Genomic DNA, 12797 nt, shown 5'->3' with positions numbered 1-12797 from the left:
TAATACCGTATTTAATAATCATCATATAGTGACTTGGCAATAAATATTGTACAGTATAGTATTTACAATATCATAAATTACACGGTAATAACGTATAAAAAATTCAACAATTTTACAACACATATATTAAACAATTAATACATATAATTACATATAAATATTGGTAGAACAGCTTTTCCTTAATAACCATATTTCTCGTTAAGACTTGTCTTTCCATCACCTGCTTGATCCGATGGCGGAATCCACATGGAATAATTATCTGCATGTATGTCTTGATCGCAGTACATTTTTCTTTGTTCCCGTCGATGTTTTTTCGTCATTTGAGTGTTATGCTTTTGTTGCTCCTCGTGTTTCTCGGAAGATTCGTTTTTAATAGTGGTATTAGAGAGTTGCAATTTAAAATTTTCCTTACATAATGAATCATGGGATGGATTTGAAATTGATTCATCATCGTCGTCACTATCCACTTCTTCTACAGCTGTTGCCTCTATCGCAGTGTCGGAATTTGCATTTGATTCAAGTGATTCAGTATTGGTAGTTACACACTGCTTTATTTGTTTCACCTACATAACCATTCCATAAAGGTAGTAGAGTAATGTGGGCAGATTAAATGCGGACAAAGTAAATATTTACTCACCTTTTTGCCGCAAAGTAAGGAGTTATAAATTTTCTTTCGTTCTACTGGTGCATTTTGCATAGGATGCACGACTGCTTTAGCCTGACTAATATCTTGGTCCATAGTATCGTGGTAAGAAAGAGCTGGTAAATTTGCAGGCTGTGTCAAATTTAACAGTTTAATCAAACTTGCCTCTTCTTTTCGAAGATTTTGTAATTCCAACTTCATCTTAGCAATGTCACTTTTAGTTAAAGCAAACGAACTTAGACTTGACATAAAAGCGTCTAACGCATCTTCTTCGGTCGTATCATTCTTCGCACTACTCGCACTCTGCCAATTTTCAATCGAAGTTGATAACTGTGATATTCGTTTTGTAACTTCCTTATGTTTTTCGAGCTAAAATAATAATACCAACAACATTTTTATTTAAATGTTGATTGAAAGTTGCGAAATTAGTGAAGTACTTGCTTTAACTCACCAAGGAATCATACGTTTCTGCTTTTTCTTCCAATTTTCCAGCTAATCTCATTCTCTGTTCACGCTTCCTTTCTATAGAGCCTGTTCTATCCAAAAAATTGTCTTCGTCCGAGTCATAATAATCTTCTGCTTCCCAATTCCTCGTTTTCCTTTTTCTTGCTTCTGTACATACATGTATAAATAAATTCTAAATAAATAAAAAAATAAAATAAAATTCTCATTTACAATAACCAACCGTTAAACAAAACGGTTTATTTTTACAAGACGGTAAAATTAATTAGTAGAAGGCATCTGTGTTCAAGTACCGGAACGGTGGTGTTGATGTTCATCGGTGTTGCTGAATTAACCGATACTATTAATTACTCATCTAATTTAAAAAATGCGAGGTGCGTGTTCCAGATTGGGTTCAGGTGAAAACCGATGTCCTTGTTCATATTGTTTGGATTTTGTCGGGTTTCATGTGAACACAATCTGGGACACGATCCTCACATTTTTTTAATTAATCAGCTGAGCAATTAATAGCGGCGGCTAATTCAGCAACACCGATGAACTGGAACATGAACATCACCGTTCCGGTACATGAATGCAGGTATCTTGTTATATAGAGAGACCACCACCACCACAGACATCAACTCCAATGCGTTTTTAGATGCTGAACAAGTTAATTGCTGGCGAAAGATCGAAGGTTTCTGCCCGAAAGCCTCGAACAATGTTGTGTACAACGGTATTAAGTATAGATATGAACACAAAACATAACAGTATAAGTATGAAAACAAAAGTTAAAGTTTATTAAAAAGAATTTTATAAACGTTATTCTTACCGTGATTTGCTTGCCTTAATAATCCATATTTATCTAAAATTTTGCAAGCTTCCAACGCGCATTGTACAACTGCTTCTTTCTTTTTACCTTTTACAAGGGCTTCTGCTCTCGTCGAATGTCCGACGATATCTTCAGTGGGGAGACTAAATTTTTAACGAGATTAAGTTAATCGTATCATATATTTCTTTCACATTGTTTTCATATGTATGAAAATACTTACTCTACCCAACACAAAAATTGTCCAAATCCCTTTTCTTCTGTTTGATAATGGAGGTCATATCCTTCTCTTTCGAACCATCCTCTAAGAGTTTTCTTGGGATCTTCTAAAACTAAATCGTCATCCGTAATAGAAGCATAAGGATTTTCTTGAAGATCTGTTTCTTCGTCTGCATCTTCTCCCATTCCCCAATCAATGCCTTCGCTTTCCTTTTCTTCGATGGATGCTTTACCTTTGTCTTCCATGCACCGTTTTTCCAACTGGGACGCTCTCATTACCTAGAATATTTTTGTTTCATCTTATATTTGTTTGAAAAATAACTGCATTAGTTGCATATGAAAGGAACAATGTTTAGATAAAATACCTTTAACTCTGTTAAGCTATACGGAGATTCTTCTTCTTGATCTCCCGGTGGAGCTTGTAAAATGTACTTTCTCTGGCTGCAACCAAATCTGAGCATATGACCTCCGTGTATCCTTACGTAAACATTAGGCTTTATGCGGTTCCCATTCCAAAAAGTACCATGAGTACTTCCTAGATCATATACATAGAAACCTTTATCGTTTTCTTTGTCTTGTTCAGATCTGTATTGTAAAACTGCATGATATCTTGAAATAGTAGGATGAACAAGAGATAAATGGCACAAAGGTAAACGCCCAACAAGATAGAAATGTTGTTCGTTGAGTGAAATTGTCTCGATGATCATTCCAGACTTGAGTACTTCCATCGTATAATTCCCTTCCGGCTTTCCTCCCCAAGATGGTTCTACATACGGGATCGGTTGATCTTGCGAATGTTTTTGAGACTTTATATCACGCTCTGAGCTTTTGGATATCGGACAAGAACGTTTTGGACCAATTAATACAGTCGGTTTCTTGAAAGTTGCAATATTATCAACATCACTGAGACCTTTAGACAAGTCATTTGTTGAATATTCTTTTGTCGAAGCTGCAAGCTCTATGCTATTTTCCGATGTATCGGAAGAATTAGTGATTTTAGTAGTGGGCAGTATTTCTTCATTGTTTAGTTCAGCTTCTATATTTCTTTCATCATTGTTGAAATGAATGTTGGGCATAAGGTTGTGTGACGTAGTTTCCATAGTTTTTATCATTCGTAAGAAAGAAATAGGAGGCCAATATTAAACGTTGTAGAAAGTTGTCAGTTGTTTCCGGGAACAAATTAAAACTTCTTTCAATTAACTTTTAAACTGGCACCAATTAACGTCAACGTTCGTTTATACAACCTAAACAGACTGTACATGCAATAACCTCAACTAACCTTATATACGTATTAACTAAAAAGTCGAGGTGCACGCTGCATGCGTGAGCCATGAAAATGTCATTGTATACAATGATTGCCAACTTACGGAGATAAAAGAAAATGAAATACGATATATGTAATATAATATGAAATGTATGCAGATATGTACATCACAATATAATTATGAACTCTATTTTCATTAAAAGAAATGACAGATATTTGTTTTTCTGCAGAATTATTTATTAGTATTTGAGAAAAAGGATGGTAAGAACGAAACGAATGGAAATAGTTCCTTTCAACTTTATTAAAATATTGTTCTTTGTTGAACCGAGAAACATGTCGCACTAATGAAAAATACGCGATATCACGGTGTGGAAGAATTAGAAATAAAACGCAAATATCATTGGATAATCACGAAGAAAAATACCGATGAACAATAATATCTTGATATCAGCACTTGTCGCAGATACATACGTTCAATAACGACGATCAGTTTATTTACTATGTATGCTATCGTTTTTTAGCATAAATGTTCTTAGCTCGTGCAAAAAAATCCGATACAAACGCAATTAAGTACATATATATATACATATATACGCGAGACGCGATCGAAAGTACGATTTGGCTGTTTAACACGTTAAGCGTACAGTTTCCTATTTCAATTCTAATAATGATTCGTCCCAGGTACAACAAAATCGTAGTTATGTACAAATCATCTACGTACATACATACATGCGTACATACTTATACATGTACACGTACGTATGTATGCGTATATGCACGTATATGTGTATATATGTATAATGTAATTATAAACGGTAGGAATACTCGATCCTTTTGATTTCCAGTATCCGACTAAAAATATCGATAGCTGACTTGAAAGTTGAGCAGCATTTCCCTGAAAAGATTAAGATGTCAGGACGATATCATACGCATTTCTTATCTTATATCACATTTGTAATTCGTAAGCCAGGATTGTCCACGGGAGAGATCCTTTTCTATTTACGTAGTCCCATACTGCTTTTATGGGGCGAAAGGAGTACATTATGAGAAACTGGGAGACGATTCTTTCGGTCATATTAATTAATCACACGTCGCGATGGTATCCACATAGTAGTCGCGATGGTATCCATCGAGAATGAAAACGACACGAAACGAAGCGAAACGAAACGAAACGAAACGAAATTGCACGTGATAGTTCGCGTAGACAAGTCTATCGTAGTAGTAAGGCATCATCGTCTCGTTTCCTTCCTCTCTCCTTCTTTCTCTTTTCGTGTTTCTTAACAGCCTAACCCTTTCCCTTCATTCCTATTCCTTCGTGCTCACTCTCTCTCTCTCTCTCTCTCTCTCTCTCCTTCTCTCGCGTTGTCTCTGTCTCGGCCACTTGCGTGCATGCGTTCAATGCGTTGCTCGTCATTCTTCCACTTGTCTACACGTTGGCTTTCACATCTTGCTTTGTTCCGGCTTTTTCTTTTCGCTCTTCCTTTCTCTTTTCTTCTTTTTGTTGAAAACCGCAAACATGTATCACGAAACAACGGTAAATCGTGATTCTGACAAGATACGTAATTACGAGCGCATGAAAATATGGTAGGTAAACTTTTATTTGTCACGTTACGTTGCAGAGAGGAAACGGTCTTCGCCGTAACGATCATGCGCTCGATTTGTTCAATCTACGGTTATTTTTTCAGCAGTATCATCGTTGTCTATCGTCGGCGATCCTCCAGAAGCCATAATCTTCTCTTTTAAATACTGGTAATTTTTTAATCTAGAAACTGCATAATCCTGCAACAATGGAAATAGAACGAAATGATTGGAGAAGATAGGCAAAAGAGCAAAGGTAATGGACATGAACACGTAAATAAGTGTATGTAGACAAAGTTTGGAATAAAAGTAACGAGAGAAAAGCATAAAATACGGATACACCGTGTCGCGAGCATACCCAATAGCCAAATGGAATTTCTGATAATTTGGCGTTGACGATACTCCAAAGACCCCAAAATAAGTGACTAGCCAAAGAGAATATCTTGATTTCCATCATGATTCGTTCCTCTTCCGGTGATCCTTCTTTGCCGACTGTTCTTAAGTAACTTCTTATAAAGTTGAGCTGTCAAAGAATATAAAATTGCTAAACGTACAATACGATCGTTTATCGAAAGTAATTGAAAAATGAATTTGAACAGATAGAAGGTGGTATACATATATGTATATATAGACATATATACATACGCGAGCCAAAAATATACCTATACGTATGTAAATATGTATACACATATACATTTATATATGTATGTATGTCCGAAATACAGGATAAACTTTAAAAGCTTTTCTGTAAAGAGAAAACATCTACAGTGAAAAGTAGCTCGAAAGTGGTACGTAGATTTAAACGGTTTGAGAAATCGAGTCAATTGCAATCGGAATAAACATGCGTTCATAGGGACACTCTAATTGAATACCGTAGACGGATATTTAAATGCGGTGAGAGAAGTGTCTTAATTGGAAATAACGCGATTTTACCACCCATAAGACACTGTACATTTATCGAGTAATGTAGATTATGGATCGACTATCGAGAGTGCGTGTAGAAGTACTCTAGAGTCGTAGATGCGCAGGTACGGGACTGATGTTGCAAAAGTGGGTGATGGCACCGGTCGTTCTGGTTCCACAACGTACGGTGCGAGACGGGATCCATAGCATAGCAGTGGCACAGATCGATATTGCCATCCCCGTTATTCCGATTTCCGATTAGCCGATCAGGCAGGCATCAGCCTTGTCTCACCGAATCGTGGTCCTGTGAAACTAATATATACACACGCAACACACGCCAAGCAGCTCCTCGATCTGCTCTCGATAACTCTTGAACTCGCTTGACCGAGTAGATATAGGTATACGTATGCATCGCATACGATCGAACTTGGTCTTGCGCTTTTAATTTGTCAACCTCAAAGACAATGAAGGAAAAGCGGGAAAAAGATAGAGAAGAAGAAACAAGTTAATAAGGGAATTGGGTGGAACGACGGCGGCAGCGGCGACAACAATGGTGATAGTGGCAGTGACAGTGGCAGTGGGCAGTGGGCAGTGGGCAGTGGGCAGCGGCAGTGGCAGTGGCAGTGGGCAGTGGGCAGTGGGCAATGGCAGTAACAGTGGGCAGTGGCAGTGGCAGTAGCAGTGGGCAGTGGGCAGTGGCAGTGGCAGTAACAGTGGGTAGTGGCAGTGGGCAGTGGGCAGTGGGCAGTGGGCAGTGGCAGTGACAGTGGCAGTGGCAGTGGCAGTGGCAGTGGCAGTGGCAGTGGCAGTGGGCAGTGGGCAGTGGGCAGTGGCAGTGGCAGTAGCAGTAGCAGTAGCAGTGGGCAGTGGGCAGTGGGCAGTGGGCAGTGGGCAGTGGGCAGTGGGCAATGGGCAGTGGGCAGTGGGCAGTGAGCAGTGGGCAGTGGGCAGTGGGCAGTGGCAGTGGCAGTGGGCAGTGGGCAGTGGGCAGTGGCAGTGGTAGCGACTTTAACGGTAACGGTGAAAATTACAGCGACGGCGGCAAAGTCAAATATGGAACAAAGGGAATTTTATTTGTCTATGTCGATTTCAATTTTGGTTGACAAAACACGATTGCCATCTATTTTCACTCTAGTTATTTCTCGACGGTGCGAGGAAAAAATTATAAAATTATAAATGGAACCGATCCTTTCTTTCGCAATGCATACGAATATTTTACGATTTGATTCGATCATTGTTCAAAGCCGACGTAGAATTTCGAATGAATACATTTCTCTGTTTCTGTTTGTTTTTTGAAATGCGTTAAGTATGTATGTGTCATCGTTCAAATGGACGCAGTTCCAAGGTATCGCTATCGATATATGTACGTATATGTAATCGATTAAAAAATGTATCGACCGATGGGGTAAAATTGGATCATGTAACAAGCGCGGGGTTACGGTAACGGGGATCCCTGGGGGGATTTTGTATGTATGTAATTCGTTTGTTCGTCTCCATGAGGGCGCAAGACAAGTTGAACGACGGAACGAAGGATAAGAAAACGCGACGATCTTACCATGATTCTTTCTTTGTAAATGTTTCGAAAGATGAAATACTCCAATATTTACCTTTTGCTCTTTTGTAGGACCAGATGCTGCGCGTTCATGAAAGAAAGGATATTCCGCTGCTGTATAATCGTACTGCCATTCCACGAAATGATTTGCTATGTCGAATGCTCGATAATTATAAGAGCAATATTCAAAGTCGATAAGAACTAGTTCTGGTTTCCGTGTATTTTGCCGTAGCAATATATTACCCTCTTGCATATCGTTGTGACAAAAAACAACTGGATATTTATGCCGGGTTGCGAGAGATCTGAAAAATAGGTTCCTTGCCGTTAATACAGACTACAGTGTACTAAATTGCTACTACGTTTCGTCGATTCCGCAGCCTCTTCTTCCCCCGTTTCCTCACCTGAACCACTTGATCTCGTGATCTAGGTCGATCGCTCGTATCGCGTTGACGTTTTTCAAATGTCGAACATCGACGTCCTCAATATTTTCTAATATGTCGGTGGTCGTGTCCAACCATTTTGTCATAGTATCCCAAAGCCAAGTTGGTTCTTTGCTTATCGGAACCTGCATACTATGTATCTGGGCCATTTTTTCGGCAATCATACAGCTTAAAATCGGATCCGCCAATTCATCGGTAAGCAACGGTCTCGCCGGTATGTATTCTTCTATTCGACCACCGGGAAATATACCGTGTAACTTGGGTCCGAGTCGTCTTTCTGACAGTAACGTGAATATGACCGATTCGGTGATCAGCCCTTCCAAAGCTCTTTCCCCGTGTATCTGACCGTACAGTCGCAATAAGACTTGCCGTGGTTCGCCTCGAATCGGAACAGCTCCATCGGGTAACTGGACATTGTACAACCAATTGCTTAACCCGCCGCTGTAAAATATCAGATAATATCCTCGTATTTAGAATATTCGGATCATGCGCATCTTCCGCCAATCATTCTTACCACTGATTAACACATTTTCTCACAAGCACATACAATACAGCACACTATTACTAGCACACTATCACGTAATAAATATATATATATATATTTCAATATGTATATTTATATTATGTATGTATACGTGTATGTATTATACACGTATACATATTATATTATTACGTATTTATTGATATTGTGAAACGAACACGGACATACAATATACATATTGTGCGTAATACTTATGTAGTGTTGTGGAAAGATGCATATTCTACGTATGCAACTGCAACACAGTTTCGATTTGAGAAACGGTTGATCGACGTTTCGTCTGGCTTACGATTGCGGCACAGCGTATTATCTGCTTGACACTTTACTTTACGATCGGTCAGAGTCTCGATTTTCCCCTTTGAATCGTACATGCGAGTAGATTACAACAGGAAATCGTGCAAACACCGGGGAACTAAGAAGTCGATATCGAAGAATGCGAAATAAAAAGTAAACGCGAATGAAAAGAGTATCATCAGTCGTCAAAAGTGATACTGTGAAATACTGTGAAATGTAATATATATTCAACCTCGATACTAACCTGATACGTTTCAATGTCATGTTCTCCGCGGTAACGTGTTTCCAAACTCCGTGTAGGTAATCGCGGCATATGCGCGCTGCCATTTCCCGCATCTCTGGATTCTCTTCGGACATCTGATGTAAAAGAGACAGGACAAAGCTGAATCATTATCGATAGTCGATGCAACGAATGCTTAACAATAATGATTTCGAAATACGTCTAATAAATGGCATTTCACGGGGACTGACCAATTAACGATGCACCTACTACGTAAAATGTATGTTTAGGGGAACTCTGTTCTTTTACGCTTTATCTCGTTTATCCTTGAATAAATGCTCTGGTATGATCGATCGAACGTTGGCCATTAAATACGAAAATCAAAGACCGAACGAATCTACTAATCGTTCTAACGTCATTTCTTCTCGTATCACTGCACCGTACCCACAACAAGGATCGTCCTTTTTCTTTTTTCTCCCGTTGTTCTCCTTCCAAGGTGGAACACGCCCCTCGAAGATCTAAATTCGTGAAACGCGCCGTTTCGATGGGATACAGCAGGCGTGACACGATTCTGAAACAGGTGGATCCGTTCCTATTGTCGCGATACAAAACTGGATGTGCAAACGCATCGAGCGAGTGTATCGCATCATTACTGGCATCACCGACGGTGTGCAGGTCGTTGCGAGACTTGCGCGAAAATAACGATCGATATTTCGTCCTACGTACGAGAATGTACTTATGTACCTGCTACGCGATCATTTCTTCCCGCTGCACTGCGACCGACACAACAACATACGAGATACATACATCAGGTATTAAACGCGTGAAGCGGAAAAGAAACAGGATCGATAAACATGTATACGTACAATATGTATTGGCAGACGGGTTATTCGATGGCGTTAAATAGCTTGTTTCATGAGTTCATCGATAGACGGGATGCTAAATTTTATCGAGCGAGCAATTGTTACAACAAACGTTTCAATTTCACTTTCAAACTTTCCATCTGAATCGGCTTGCTTCGTATTTTAAATAATTATTCATTGTTAGCATAGTAAAAATTGCATTCGATATCAGGTCTACAGATAGACAAATCATTGTAATTTTCCCAACTAATCTTTTTCTCATGTTAAACAAACAAGTGTACGCGTGTATGGATAACGGAAATACCTATCTGTGTAGAAATATTTGATCATTTCGTGCGCATAGTAAGACAGGGGATAAATAGCACGACCAATTTTAGAAACACGTTAAACTTCGCGAAAAGTCTCAGCTTAACGAAATTAAATACAAGTTTATTACTGCGTTACAGTTATCTGTCGTTTGCGGTCTTGCCATCTAGACATACCTTTATTTTCATTTCCCTTTACAAATAAAAAATTTACTCGATTATAATAATATATAACTATAATAACGTAGTTATGATAGTTATGATAGTTATGATCGTTGCCAGCATTGTGTCTCGTATCGATGTAAATTTAATCAGTTTAATCGTCAGATATAACTGCTTTCGGAAATTTTTCTTACAATTACCACCTTTCGATTATATAATCATTGAACGCAATCAGTGAGCTGTTAAAGTTCAAGATAAAAGGAATTATTGTTCGTTAGAAGCGCCACAGTGACCCTGATAGTGATACTAGATAAATGATAGTAGACAATCGTACTAGATTTAGGGATCAAATGTAAAATTCTAAAACGCTTCGAAATGCGCGAATCACCCAATGCAATGTGTCGAACAGAAATGATTAGTAATTCATCCCACTTAACTTGAACGATCATATCATGTTACGATATAACTGACCAGCTGTTGTATCGTAAGGCAGAGAAGAAAAATGTGCAAGAAAAAAGGAGAAAGAAAATAGTAGAAAGACGAATACTAAATTCGAATGCACGTTTATTTATCTACGGAAACAAATTGTCACGTGTATTTCCATCTCTTTCTTTAAATACGGTCAATCACGATAATCTTCTCAGAGCCCCTGCTTCTCAAAGATAATTTCAAGCACCTTTATAATAAAACGCATTGACAATAAATAATTGGAACGTATCACAGTTGTCCCGTCTTTATCAATAGATCGAGTGATCACAATGGTGAACGATTGCTAAAATGTTATTTCCCGTTGGTAACACCAACCGCCAGAATTCGACATAACGTTCCTCGCTCGTTTCACGACCGTCACAGCCATCACCTCGTAAAGAAACGCTAGATTATTTCATACTCGCATCTATACTGCGAACAGCTATATAATTATTCGCCAAGATACTTACATACGAAATTTGTACAATAATAATCACCGTTTTCAATTCAATGACGATATATGGACATAATCGTTAAAAAAATGCACGATGTCTACGAATTATTTAGTAGCTTACAAAATCAATAAAATACTTGTTTTACCTCCTTAATGATACATCGCTGATATATCTACAATCTACAGTCTAAAATACATAATGTCACCGCTTTGTTTCTTAAAGTTTCGTATTTTATCTCAAGTTTTCCTAGTTAGTTCCTATAGTTTCCCTATTCGTTATACATTTATTGAAAAATTCAATTATTAACTACATATATCTCGATATGCATAATGTATTCACATTGCTGCGATTATATTTATCTACAATCTACGTTTATCTACATTCTACGATAAAGATAAAAACGGTCCTGTGTGTCATTGAATTTCGACAAATGCTGATGCAATGGATACGTGAAAAAATTTGACGCGATAAAAAAGGTTTGTGAAAGGGAAAAAGAGTTTGTAATTGTATGAAATGTTGGTTTTGCCTATATGTAAAGGTTATCTAGTACTTTATAGCATCGAATTCGAACATTGTGTAAAACAACAGCAAAGAGAACACTAAAAATCACATCTTAGCACAAGCATAATTGTTAGAATTGTAGATATTATATACACACCTTGTTTCCCAGACCCATCTTATCAATTGTTGTTACTCGAAAAATTTGCAGCGTCGATAAATCTTGCATAAATGGTCAACTCCCACTACTTCTGCCCACGTCTTTTTTAACGGCTTAATTCTGCTTGAACGTTGACACTTAGCTATTTAGCACTTGGTGTTTAATGTTTCATGAGCGTAGAACGAAACTGATGTTAGAACTAATCGTGGCACGCTATCAGATATGGAGCACGGGTACCATTAAAACAAGGGGGAGGGAAAACAGGAGGGGGCAAGGTAGAAAGAGAGATGTGCGTTTAAGAAAAACAAAATTCTAGGTACTGTGTTGATAGAAATTCTCTGCCGCTTCCAACACTGCTTTTCCTTTGATTTCGATTTCGATGATTGGTTGAATCTCCGTCTCGCTTACACTGCCACGTACAAAACTTGGGACGATGATCGATCGACTCGATTTACTTATATTTTATTAATATTTGAAAAAAATCGTAATCGACGATGATTACACTGACAATGTAAAAATATTTTTATTCCTATTGTATATAAAACTATATAAAAGAAGATTTACAATTTTATGGACGTTCACAAATCGGGTACAGACAAGCAGGCGTACTCTGTTCACGTATTTATTCTTTTTACGTGACTCTTGTTTCAAATACACTAGAACACATTTACAAAACAAAGAACAAATAACTCGTTCGCGCATATAACTCGAACTCGTGCACAAATTGACACAAATATGCGACACAATTCAAGGAAAAAGCTTCGACACGTAATATACGCATTATAGATGGCCAATAGTATCTAGATTTCTCCTACGTTCCTACTTCTCTCTTACGTTTGAACGATGGTAGCGCTACTGCGATGTACAATTTCATTATCTACAGAGGAAGTATTATATATATAAGAGCACTTGTTTACACCATTCGTGCATAAGCTGAATTTGCCTTCTATGAACTCAGCTGTAACATT

The 12797-nt window shown here is 38.1% G+C and overlaps 2 protein-coding genes across 7 annotated transcripts; both read right to left on the bottom strand.

Annotated features, from left to right (window-relative positions):
- Nucleotides 1-102: 102 nt before the first annotated feature.
- On the bottom strand, nucleotides 103-3509 carry LOC100650052 (kanadaptin). The gene is made up of 6 exons (XM_012314666.3): nucleotides 2495-3509; nucleotides 2134-2408; nucleotides 1914-2056; nucleotides 1095-1255; nucleotides 638-1012; nucleotides 103-563 (listed from the first exon to the last, which is right to left on the bottom strand). The coding sequence occupies exons 1-6, from the start codon at nucleotides 3239-3241 to the stop codon at nucleotides 180-182; spliced, it is 2085 nt and encodes a 694-aa protein (XP_012170056.1). The 5' UTR covers nucleotides 3242-3509; the 3' UTR covers nucleotides 103-179.
- Nucleotides 3510-3674: 165 nt separating this feature from the next.
- On the bottom strand, nucleotides 3675-12608 carry LOC100647817 (choline/ethanolamine kinase). 6 transcript variants are annotated; one of them, XM_003399606.4, is made up of 6 exons: nucleotides 11830-12592; nucleotides 8943-9055; nucleotides 7828-8307; nucleotides 7482-7728; nucleotides 5330-5494; nucleotides 3675-5172 (listed from the first exon to the last, which is right to left on the bottom strand). In XM_003399606.4, the coding sequence occupies exons 1-6, from the start codon at nucleotides 11896-11898 to the stop codon at nucleotides 5056-5058; spliced, it is 1191 nt and encodes a 396-aa protein (XP_003399654.1). In that variant the 5' UTR covers nucleotides 11899-12592; the 3' UTR covers nucleotides 3675-5055. The 6 variants fall into 6 exon arrangements, with proteins under 6 accessions (XP_003399654.1, XP_012170057.2, XP_048267141.1 ...); XM_012314667.3 differs by lacking the exons at nucleotides 3675-5172; nucleotides 5330-5494 and adding an exon at nucleotides 9363-9489 and having other exon boundaries at nucleotides 6962-7728; nucleotides 11830-12608; XM_048411184.1 differs by lacking the exons at nucleotides 3675-5172; nucleotides 5330-5494; nucleotides 11830-12592 and adding exons at nucleotides 9363-9489; nucleotides 9663-9670 and having other exon boundaries at nucleotides 6962-7728.
- Between the last annotated feature and the right edge of the window lie 189 nt (nucleotides 12609-12797).

The sequence above is a fragment of the Bombus terrestris genome, chromosome 12 (genome assembly GCF_910591885.1).
Source record: "Bombus terrestris chromosome 12, iyBomTerr1.2, whole genome shotgun sequence".
NCBI lineage: Eukaryota > Metazoa > Arthropoda > Insecta > Hymenoptera > Apidae > Bombus > Bombus terrestris.
The sequence above is the reverse complement of the archived record's forward strand: the minus strand, read 5'-3'. Positions and strand labels throughout refer to the sequence as shown.

What these genes read in the sequence shown, in the direction of transcription:
- LOC100650052 (XM_012314666.3), bottom strand. Translation starts at nt 3,241, where the DNA reads ATGATAAAAACTATGGAAACTACGTCACACAACCTTATGCCCAACATT. An exon ending in CAATTTTTGTGTTGGGTAGA is followed by an intron (nt 2,057 to 2,133) that starts GTAAGTATTTTC and finishes TTAAAAATTTAG; the next exon opens with TCTCCCCACTGAAGATATCG. An exon ending in CAGAAACGTATGATTCCTTG is followed by an intron (nt 1,013 to 1,094) that starts GTGAGTTAAAGC and finishes TTATTATTTTAG; the next exon opens with CTCGAAAAACATAAGGAAGT.
- LOC100647817 (XM_020865981.2), bottom strand. Translation starts at nt 11,898, where the DNA reads ATGCAAGATTTATCGACGCTGCAAATTTTTCGAGTAACAACAATTGAT. An exon ending in AGATGGGTCTGGGAAACAAG is followed by an intron (nt 9,056 to 11,829) that starts GTGTGTATATAA and finishes CTTTTACATCAG; the next exon opens with ATGTCCGAAGAGAATCCAGA. An exon ending in CACGAGATCAAGTGGTTCAG is followed by an intron (nt 7,729 to 7,827) that starts GTGAGGAAACGG and finishes CCTATTTTTCAG; the next exon opens with ATCTCTCGCAACCCGGCATA.